This window comes from Heptranchias perlo, chromosome 5 (genome assembly GCF_035084215.1).
Source record: "Heptranchias perlo isolate sHepPer1 chromosome 5, sHepPer1.hap1, whole genome shotgun sequence".
Taxonomy (NCBI): Eukaryota; Metazoa; Chordata; class Chondrichthyes; order Hexanchiformes; family Hexanchidae; genus Heptranchias; species Heptranchias perlo.
In genome coordinates, this window is record NC_090329.1 from 134700594 (window position 1) to 134712550 (window position 11957).

Consider the following 11957-nt stretch of genomic DNA (forward strand, 5'->3'; position numbering starts at 1 on the left):
GTACACCTGCTCCTCCTGGCCCACAATAACTTATCTGCTCGATGTGGTAGTCCTCGCCTCCCTTCGAAACCCAGCCCGCAGCCATTAAATTTAAATGGCTGCCAAAATCTGAGGAACGCAGCCTCATTAACATATTATAACAGCTGACCCACCTCTCCAGAGTGGGTTACTCGACTGTCCCACAATGCACCATGGTTATATGGGAAGTAGGCACATTTGCGGCTGGTAGGTGATGAATTCCCCATATTTAGCAATTGGGGCGCAGTGGGGGGGGGGGGGGGGGGGGGGGTGGAGTTTAAAGTTCCCCCCATGGTACGCGTAGCATCTTTGGATGCACAGGTGACTTTGGACCTATGGTTCGCAAAGGTTTCCCACCACTGGTGGGTTTGCTTCAGTGCTTGTGCGTGATCACTCTGGCCACATGGATGCTACTAATTGCTCCAAGAACTTCTGGAGAGCCAGCAATACTGTCAAAATTGATCCTATTTACTCATCTGCATGGCTCCAAAGTTCGTCAGGCAAATGAGTGAATGTTTAGAACTGTTTTGACACACAAGACATTTGTCACCTGCCTTACGCAGGAATACAATGCACATTGATTCATTTGCCAGAAGTCACTGGAAGGGCCCTGGAATGACCCTTTGGCAAAATAATTTAGCTCCGTTATTACATTCTCCTCAGAAGCACTGTCCTTCTAGGGCTTAAGTTGTGAAACGTAGGCTGAGAGTTTCCTCAGAGTTGCTCCAACTCCTACTGTAACTTCCCCGTAAGTGCAGCAGTGAACCCCATTTACATGTGCAAACAGGGTTTCTGCTGCACTTACGGGGAAGTTACAATGTGGAGCAGGAGCAGCTGAGGAAATTCCCGGCCACAGCTTTAAGATGCAAATCTAATAACATATGCTGGAAAAGGAGCACGATGGTCTGAAACTCTGTTCACAGAGTATTTCCGTAAGGGTCTGGCTTTTCTGATTTGCTGGCTTCTATGACACCCTCTTCTTCCTCCAACATATAAAGCATATACAAAGGAATTTCCATTGGGAATCCCATTTTGTAGCCTTGATCTCGCCAATGAATTGCCACCTAAAAATGGACACTGCCAGAACACTCCAAATTGAAGCTGAAAGTTCATTAAAAAAAAAATTGGGGCTACACATAAAAACCTGTTTTTTTTTACAAAATATCAAGGCAAAGAGAAGTTCTAGTAAAAAGTAGTTTTGTATGTCATCTTCTGTAGTTTCCCTTTAAGAAATAATTTCTGAATACATCACAAGGTCCTGGAACAATGCCTTTCATACACAGGTATTCATTACAGGAGCCGTAGGGCAAAATTTACAAATTCTAGGATGGGCACGTCATTCTATTCTAAATCCAACATTTGCATGGCTGCACAAATTGGAGGACGGGCAATTCTTTAACCAGTCCTCACTTCTGGCAGAATTTTTAACATGGCACAGATGGGGCAAATCTTTGGTAGACTCAGAGCCCATCCCAAATCCAGGCCCCAGGAAAATGATCTGCCCTCCAACACCACCAGAATTTTCGAACAAATAAGCCAAAGGCACTGTGCATTGAGAGCCCCTTATCTGCATGTTCTTTCCTTTTTTTTGTTCACCTATTAGACATACATTTATAGTAGTGGACCAGCAGCCCAGCAGTGTAAAATTGAATTCAATAAAATCTAATAATTTGTAGGCCAGATTGCAAGAAGTTGCAAGTAACTATAAGGATATCCTCTTTGTTATATTTAAGATTGTGTGCATATTAAAGAGAATACATTTCCACATTAATCATGTTTTAATTTCAACCTGTGAATAAGTTTTACCTATTATTGGTGGGTCAGCTTCTTGGTAAAAGAACACAATTGATTTTTTGCCTCCTTTCGAAAAGAAATCATCAAAAGGTTGGAGCTGTCAACAAAAAGAATTAATGAAGAAAATTTATTTTCAAGTTACAAATGTGTTGCGTATGAGCATACTTAATTACTATACATCGTTGAGCTTGTCATGAAAATAAAAAACAAATAAAATGGCATTGACACAGATTTTCTCCCCCATTAATTTGTCAATTACTACATCTTTTCCACTCAATTCACCCCTGCAATCATTAGTAAGATTAGTAGAACTTCCATGGTGTTGTTCAGAGATAGTCTGGGTCTGGTGAACAGTTGTTAATATTTAACTGGCTTGTCCCTTTAAGGCCACTGCCCTGAATAAGCAAATCCAGGTAAGTGCAGTTATTTAGAAACTTCTAAGTTCAAGCGACAGTAATAAATGCTTGTAAATTTCTGGCTCCAGGTCAATGATTGTCTTTCCTTCTTTTTTTTATTAAGACTGTTTTGGCATCAGTGAGATGTTTGGATCATGACATCTGGAGGGATGCATCTGAGATATGACACAACTTCCATTGACCCCATCGCAAATCCCGAAGTTAAGAACATTGGCATATTGCGGGTAGGTGCCCAGACCATTTTTGAAGCAACCGCAGCACCCGCTTAAGGTGGGATTTTGCTGAGGCACCTCGCTGCAGCAAAGGTGACTTGTGGCAGTGCAAAAAAAATTTAAACTGAGCATTTCCTGTTCTTGTCACTTCCAGAAATATAACTGCCAAAACCAGCCTTTAATGGTCCTTAAGAATGCTGGATACCTGGGAAACCTGTGTGTCGTAATGGCCCCGATATTAACCCAGAGATGGGAACGTAGGATGCAAGGGCGTTAGTGGGCGACGCATCTGCAGCATCGCACAACTTGTGAGGCCAGACGATTTTAACAGCCAGCTGTCATTTAAATAAAGCTTCCAGATGCTTGATGGAATGACCAGTCTGCAGGTTTGCCACCCACCCGCGTAATGCAATTTCCCGTCCAGTATTTAAAAGCTTTGCAAGGGAGGCTGATTGAAAGTACTGTGGAATCTCTAAATAATTGTTGACAATTGGAAAGATGTCTGCCAAAAGAGGGATGGTGGTCCCCAAGATCAGTGCTGCATCCCTGGAGGCAATGCTAGGTGCAGTGAGGGCAAGAAGGGATGTGTTGTAACCACAAGTGGGAAGAAACCTGTTTGAACAACGAAGCGGGCCTGGAATGAGGTGGCTGACAAAGTTAGCAGCAGGAGCATGACATGCAGGACCTGGATTCAGTGCGAGAAACATCTCAATGACCTGACTAGGTCAGGACAAGTCTTTCTTTACCCACATCCTGCAATGCACCTCCTTCCAGTCACCTCTTGTCCATCCTACACGATTCACACCAGCCCTCACCACTGCATCACTTCCCTCACCGCCAATCACAATGGTGCACTGTACCAACTCTCATCCTCACATGCTCACCTCCCGCTTCCACTTTTCACTGTTGCCATCAACCCCGTCCTCATCTTATCCCCTCTGAGCTGTTCGACCTGTATCTCCTCTCAGCAAACCTCAATTCACACTGTAACCAATCTCCGCAAATGCACGATATCCCCACTCCATTCACTTTCACGATATGCACTACATGCAGAACAGGGACACATCTTGCGATCTACACAGAATGCTGTTCCACCCCCTTTCCAGACGAGAGCTCGGAATACCAGGGAGAGACATGGAAGTGACCCCGGAGGAGGAGGAGGCACAAGAGATAAGCAGCACCTCCGGCACCCTGAGCATTGGTGTTGGCAAGTCAGCAGAGCAGAGTGACTGATTTAACTTTACACCCCCTTCATCTCCCAAAAACTACCTGCCCCTTCAGTCAATTTCAACACAATCAATATGGTCAAGGGCTTCATTTGCACATTAATATCTTCTAAATACCATTACCAAATCTTCACCCTTTCTTCTTTCCACCAAGGCCCTCACACAAACACGAGCCCCTGCCTACAGAGGAAGAAGACACCTCCGTGTACCTCATCCATCCTAAGGATGTACCGTTACACACTACATGCATTGTAGGCACCAGCGCAGATACTGGCAGAGCAAGAGGGCATGGTAGTCAGAAAAATCGGACGGCATCTGGTGAGTCTTACAGCACGTGAGCAGCATAGTGGTGGCAGGGACAGCCGAGGAGGAAATGCGTAAGAGGGCGCTCCTCTCCAAGGTCTGCTCAGCAGGACAGAGATTACATAACACGTACAGCTAGGAAACAGGTCATTCAGCCTACCAGGTCCATGCTCCCTCACGAGCCTCCTCCCTCCCTACTTCATCTAACCCTATCAGCATATCCTCTATTCCTTTCTCACTCATGTGTTCTCTGTTTTTCAATTCTATCCCTCTAGAAATGAACCTCGGTGCTTGGTTTGCTTTTTTTTTGTGACCTTATTAATCTCTGTCAATAGGTTTACAGTGCATGTGTATAAACGCACAAAGTGTGGTAAACAAGGTTGGTAAGCTGCATGCACAATTAGCCACATGGGAATATGATGGTGTGCTGATAACGAAGACCTGGCTCAAAAAAGGGTACTAAATATTCCTAGATACAAGGTGCTCAGGAAACATAGGGAAGGAAAGAAAGGAGGGGTATTAAGGAGAATATTGCACAGAGAGAGAGAGAGAGAGAGAGGAGAGAGAGAATTAATATATTATATATGTGTCAAGGACAGAATCTATTTGGTTAGAATTAAGAAACAATAGAGGTGCCACTACACTTTTGGGTGTATTCTATCAGCCACCAACTAGTGGGAAGGAGATAGAGGAGCAAATTAGAGGGGCAAAAGCTATAGAGTTGTGATAACAGGGGACTTCAATTATCTAAATATAGACTGAGATAGTAATAAGGGACAAAGAGGAGGAGGAATTTTTGAAGCGTGTTCAGAACTTTCTTGATCAGTACGTTTCCAGCCCAAAGAGGTAGGAGGCATTGCTGGATTTGGTTTTGGGGAATGAGGAGGGCCAAGTGGAGCAAGAGTCAGTGGGGGAACAATTAGGGAATAGTGATCATAGTATCATAAGGTTCAGAATAGCTATGGAAAAGGACATGGACCACTCTAAAGTAAAAATACTCAATTGGAGGAGAGCCAATTTCAGTGGGATGAGAACAGATCTGGCACAGGTAAATTGACATCAAAGATTGGCAGGCAAAACTGTAATTGAACAATGGGCAGCCTGAGGAGGAGATGGTTTAGGTACATTCCCACGAGAGAGAAAGGTAGCACAACTAAAGCTGGAGCTCTCAGAATGACAAAAGAGATAGAGAGTAAGATGAAGCAGAAAAAGGGGACAGATGTCAGGTTGAAAACACAAGTGAGAACCAGGCTGAATATAGAAAATTCAGAGGGGAAATGAAGAAAGAAATAAGAGGGGCAAAGAGAGAGTATGAGAATAGACTGGCAGCCAACATAAAAGGGAATCCAAAAGTCTTCTATAGGCATGTAAAACAGTAAACGGGTAGGAGGGGTGGGGCCAATTAGGGACACAAAAGATCTTCGCATGGAGGCAGAGGGCATGGCCAAGGTATAAATGAGTACTTTGCATCTGTCTTTACCAAGAAGATGTTGCCAGAGTCTCAGTAAAGGAAGATGTAGTTGAGGTACTGGATGGGCTAAAAATTGATAAACAGGAGATACTGGAAAGGCTACTTGTACTTAAAGTTGTAAACAATTTTACAACACCAAGTTATAGTCCAGCAATTTTATTTTAAATTCACAAGCTTTCGGAGGCTACCTCCTTCCTCAGGTGAACGATGTGGAAATCACCTGAGGAAGGAGGTTCACCTGAGGAAGGAGGTAGCCTCCGAAAGCTTGTGAATTTAAAATAAAATTGCTGGACTATAACTTGGTGTTGTAAAATTGTTTACAATTGTCAACCCCAGTCCATCACCGGCATCTCCACATCATGTACTTAAAGTAGATAAGTCGCCTGGTCCGGATGTGATACATCCTAGGTTGCTGAGAGAAGTACGGGTGGAAATTGCAGAGGTACTGGCCATAATCTTCCAATCATCCTTAGATACAAGGATAGTGCCAGAGGACTGGAGAATTGCAAATGTTACACCCTTGTTCAAAAAAAGGTGCAAGGATAAACCCAGCAACTACAGACAGTTTAACCTCGGTGGTGAGGAAACTTTTAGAAACGATAATCTGGGACAGAATTAGCAGTCACTAGGACGAGTATAGATTGGTTAGGGAAAGCCAGCATGGATTTGTTAAAGGCAAATCGTGTTTAACTAATTTGATAGAGTTTTTTGATGAGGTGACAGAGAGGGTAGATGAGGGCAACGCGATTGATGTGGTGTATATGGATTTTCAAAAGGCGTTTGATAAAATGCCACTAATAGGCCTGTCATCAAGATAGAAGCCCATTGAATAAAAGGTGCAGTAGCAGCATGGATACAGAATTGGCTAAGTAACAGTCAACAGCGAGTCGTGGTGAACGGCTGTTTTACGGACTGGAGGGAGGTGGTACAGTGGTGTTCCCCAGGGGTCGGTACTAGGAGCACTGCTTTTCTTGATATATATTAATGACTTGGACTTGGGTGTTCAGGGCACAATTTCCAAATATGCAGATGACACAAAACTTGGAAGTGTAGTGAACAGTGAGGAGGAGAGTGAAAGACTTCAAGAGGAATGGTGGCATGAGCGGATACATGGCAGATGAAATTTAATGCAGAAAAATGCGAGGTGATACATTTCAGCAGGAAGAATAAGGAGGCAATTTAAACTAAAGGGCACAATTCTAAAAGGGGTACAGGAACAGAGAGATTTGGGTGTATATGTACACAATTTGTTGAAGGTGGCAGGGCAGGTTGAGAAAGCAGTTAAAAAAGCACAAGGGACCCTGGGCTTTATAAATAGAGGCATAGGGTACAAAAGCAAGGAAGTCATGATGAACCCTTATAAAACACTGGTTCGGCCACAGCTGGAATATTGTGTCCAGTTCTGGACACCACACTTTAGGAAAGATGTGAAGGCCTTAGAGAGGGTGCAGAAGAGATTTACTGAAATGATTCCAGGGGTGAGGGACTTCAGTTATGTGGATAGACTGGAGAAGCTGGGGTTGTTCTCCTTGGACAGAGAAGATTGAGAGGAGATTTGATAGAGGTATTCAAAATCATGAAGGGTCTAGTCAGAGAGAAACTGTTCCCCTTGGTGGAAGGGTCAAGAGGACATGGAATTACGGTGATTGGCAAAAGAACCAAAAGGTGGTATGAGGAAAAGCTTTTTTTACGCAGTGAGTGGTTAGGATCTGGAATGCACTGCCAGAGGGGGTGGTGGAAGCAGATTGAATCATGGCTTTCAGAAGGGAACTGGATAAGTACTTGAAAGGAAAAAAACTGCAGGGCTACAAGGACCAGCTGGATTGCTCTTGCATAGAGCAGGCATGAACTCGATGGGCCAGATGGCCTCCTTCCGTGCTGTAAGCTTTCTATGATTCTGTGTATTGCTTTTAGTCACTTTTAGTGATTTGTGCATTTGTACCCCCAGATCCCTCTGCTCCTCCACCCCATTTAGACTCTTATTTTCCAAGAAGTATGTGGCCCCCTTATTCTTCCTACCAAAATGTAATACCTCACACTTATCTATATTGAAATTCATTTGCCAATTAAAAAGCCCATTCTGCAAGTTTATTAATGTCTTCCTGTATTTTGTCACAGTCCTCCTCAGTATTAACTATACCCCCCCCAATTTGGTGCCGTCCGCAAATTTTGAAATTGTGCTTCTGATTCTCAAGTCCAAATCGTTTATGTAAATGTGAACGACAGTGGTCCCAGCACAGATTCTGATCGAACCTCACTTCCCACCTTTTGCCAGTTTGAGTAACTACTTTTAACCCCTATTCTCTGTTTTCTGTTTTGTAGCCAGCTTGCTATCCTATTATGCCACTTGTCCCGACTCCACAGGCTCTGACCTTAGTCATGAGTCCACTATGCAGTATCTTAGCGAAGGCCTTTTGAAAATGCAAACAGATTACATCTACAACATTACCCTTGTCTACCCTTTGTTACTTCTTCAAAGAATTTAATAAGGTTGGCCAAGCTGACTATTCTTTATTATATTTTTGGTTTCTAAATGTTTTTCTATTACATCTTTGAGTAAAGATTCCATTATCTTTCCTGCCACCAACGTTAAGCTAACTGGTGCATAGTTCCCTGGACTTGATTTCTCTCTCTTTTTAAATATAGGAATCACATTAGCTGTCCGCCAGTCCTCCAGCACTATTCCCTTTTCTAAAGAATTTTTATGTATATGTAATAGTGCCTGCTATCTCTTCCCTAACTTCTTTTAATATGCACGGATGCAATCCACCCGGACCAGTGGTTTTATCAATTTGATTAGTTTATCAATTAAAGTGTGCAGGACTACGGGGATAGGGTGGGGGAATGGGACTAGATGGACTGCTCGTGCATAGAGCCAGCATGGACTCGATGGGCCAAATGGCCTCCTTCCATGCTGTAACTTTCTATGGTTCTACGATCAGCCCCCTTTCTATTTTAAATGTCTTTATATCTTTTTCTAATCACTTCTTCTGATGTCATGACCATCATGTTAGTCTCCCTGATAAATACTGAGGCAAAGTAATCATTTAATATTTCTGTCATTACCTGCGAGCATCTCAGGAGTCTGACGAAGATACACATCATCTCTGCTCAAGCCACTGGGGTAGCACCTCGTAAAAGGGGTATAAGTTGAAAGCAAACTACTATATTGATCACTTAGGATTCACATTTGGGTGTTGCACTAATTGCACTTATTGGTGCACATTGAATGAAAAAGGTTTCAGTCATTCTCGTGTGCCTTCTGCTTTCAAGGCAATTTCTGTGTTTGTTTTTATGTCATAGGTGTGGAAGTCAGAGCAATATTTCAAGGTGACAAGATGGCAAAGCAATGGAGTGAAAGTTACAGGACTGTTAGTGTACTGGGGTCTGGACATACGTGGGTGGTAGAAGTGACACGTCTATGCAAAGCACAGAGCTATGAGTGGATCCCTTGCATCTCAGGCTGCAACATGATCCACACACCATGCTTCATATCTTCCATCTTCCTCCTCACCATGCTCTTCCTCATAAGATGGTGAATCCTGCAGCCTTTTTCCACCTGCAACTCCAGTCCTCTGTTGAGCGATGTTATGCAGGATACAGCATGCCGCTATTATTCTGAATTCTCCAGCTACGAGTATTGTAGAGAGCCTCCAGATCTGTCAAGGCACCTGAACCTCAACTTCAGCATCCCAATCGCCTGCTCTACGACGTACCTTGTGGCGATGTGGCTGTTGTTGTACCTGTTCTGCTGTGGAGTGGTGGGGTTCTGAAGAGGTGTCATCAGCCATGGTAGAAGGGATCTCACCTCGTCCTCAAGCAAGCAGCCATCCTCCAAGATTGGTGCCAGGTTGTTGATTTGGAGGGATAATGGAATGCCTTAAAATGAAGGCATCATGACAACTCCCTGGGTAGTGGGCACAGACTTGCAAGAACCTCCTCTTATGGTTGCATACAATATCTATCGACAGGTACTAAATGAGTACTTTTCATCCATCTTTACCAAGGAAGATGTTGCCAGAGTCTCAATAAAAGGAAGATGTAGTTGAGATACTGGATGGGCTAAAAATTGATAGAGGAGGTACTAGAAAGGCTAGCTATACTTAAAGTGATAAGTCACCCGGCCCGGATGGAATACACTCTAGGTTGCTGAGGGAAGTAAAGGTGGAAATTGCAGAGATACCAGCCATAATCTTCCAAACATCCTTGGATACGGAGTGGTTGCAGAGTACTGGAGAATTGCAAATGTTACACCCATGTTCAAAAAAGGGTGTATGGATAAACCCAGCAAGGTTGAGAGGAAATTTGATAGAGGTATTCAAAATCATGAAGGGGCTAGACAGTAGATAGAGAAACTGTTCCCATTGGCAGAAGGGTCAAGTACCAGAGGATATAGATTTAAGGTGATTGGCAAAAGGATCAAAGTAATATGAAGAAAAAGTTGTTCTTAAAAACACAGTGAATGGTTAGGATCTGGAATGCACTGCCAGAGGGGATGGTTGAGGCATGTTCAATCATGGCTTTCAAAAGGGAACTGGATAAGTACATGAAAGGAAAAAATTTGCAAGGCTACGGGGATAGTGACTTACTGGATTGCTCTTGCATAGAGCCGGCACAAACTCAATGGGCCGAATGGCTGCCTCCCGTGCTATAATCTTTCGATGATTCTAAGTTGTACATTAATTGAGTGGAAGCCCTTGCAGTCAGAGGGTGCCCTGATGACTACGTGTGCAGTCTACTTGTGGAAAGCCAGCCTGAGTTGCAAATCCAATGCTCTCTCCATCTGACTATTGTCATCAGTCGGGAAGGAGATGCATCAACTCGCCCTGGCAAATAACACATCAGTCACCTACCTGATGCATTTGTGGTGGCTGACTGCGACACCCTCTATATGTCCCCTGTTGCAGCCTGGAATGATCCAGGAGGCATAAAAGTTGAGGACGGAGGTCACTTTCACTGCCACTAGCATGGCATGACATGGCCGCCAGGTCCAGCAGGCAGGAGGTCTTCCAAGAGGAGGATGCAGAGATTCACGACCACCTGCCTTGATAATTGGTGCCTGATTAAGCACTGCTCCGCAGACAGGTCAAGAGAGCCAAACCTCAGTCGGTACGGCCTTCTGCATACATGCCCCTTCTGTTACCCATCTGCAACTCCTTCAGCAAGCCCTAACTGCTGGTGCTTCTCTTCACTCCAACAAAGTGCAGCTAGAGCAGCACCCATAATCAGGTCCATAATCAAGCCTGGTTTGTTCACACACGGGACAACCATGGTGGTGTCTGACCAAAAACACTCCGATGCCTTCACCAGGACGTGAAAATATTCCAATGTGAAATGTTATTTTAGAGCGACTGTGCCAAATGGATTCGACCCGTCCATCCATTGAGTCCATGTGCTCTGAAGATAGTCTCCTCACCGAAACAGGGAGGCATCCATTATCACAATAAGCTGAGGGATTGATGACTATGGGAGAATCACATGGACGTGATCGTCTGTGATCATTAAATGAGATCTAGCACAGAGGTTTTTTTTCGATCCACACTGACTGGAATAATGATCACTGACTGAACAGGCTCAACTAAAACTTGCAAGTACTCAAAAGTCTAAGCTCATGCTACAGATCATGGCTATTTGCGTGACTGTTGTCCCTGAAACTGGACCTCAACAGTCAATGTCTCCACAAGCAGGAGGGAAAGTAAGAAAATTGGCAGGAAAAATAAGAGTTTAAAACAAGGTAAGTCTCACAATCTAAATAGCAGTGAATTAGGAAGAGGCATGTAAAAAAAGATTGCTTCTCCAGAAATTTAACTTGGAAAAATGGGAGACAAGACTGAATTAAAACAATTCAAACATAGCAAATAACATTACTTACAGATAGGGCATCCAAAATAAAATCTTCCACAGCAGTTTTCTCCAACTCCAGTCTACTAGCCAAGACTTCAATAATGTATTGATGTGCTTGATCAAACTTTTTTTTTCTACTCTCCCTGGCTTCTCTGTACCTTGCCTAAAAGTCAAAAGTGAAGTATAAAATAAGTGAATTAATTACCCCTGTAAAGATACAAATTAAGAGTCCCTAACCCATGTCTTAATTTCTTAAAAAAAAATCCTTCATACCACAAGAATAAGTCCAGGTGGACAATGGGAAGAATAACAATGACACAGATAATGCAGTGAACCCAAGACATCGGAATGTCCTTTCCTACATTGTACAAAGGTACCTTCACTGGACCAGCATATCCAGAACGAGCTTTGCTTTGCATTGCATCTGGCCTATATTACACTTCCTGAATATGAGAAAAAACACAATTGCTTTTAAACTCTCTCAGAAGAACAAAAAATCACAGCCTAGAAATTCAGCTGCATTGCAACTATTTTTCCAGACCTAAGAATCCTACAAAGTCACCAACATGGCAGGCAGGAAGCGTGCCTATCATATTGGGTAAGGAGGTAGCATTTGCATCAGGAGTGCATGTCGGCAGCATTCGCATCAGGAGTGCATGTCGGCAGCATTCAA

At 43.5% G+C, this 11957-nt stretch overlaps 1 protein-coding gene across 1 annotated transcript in view; it reads right to left on the reverse strand.

The window, feature by feature from the left end:
- The window catches only part of LOC137322210 (dynein axonemal heavy chain 8-like), a 1468904-nt gene extending 1457201 nt beyond the window's left edge, over positions 1–11703 (reverse strand). The window contains exons 1-3 of the mRNA XM_067985326.1: positions 11662–11703; positions 11313–11447; positions 1825–1909 (exon numbers count right to left, since the gene is read on the reverse strand). Coding sequence (XP_067841427.1) covers positions 1825–1909; positions 11313–11447; positions 11662–11703 — 262 coding nt within the window. The remainder of the gene's footprint in view (positions 1–1824; positions 1910–11312; positions 11448–11661) is intronic.
- Between the last annotated feature and the right edge of the window lie 254 nt (positions 11704–11957).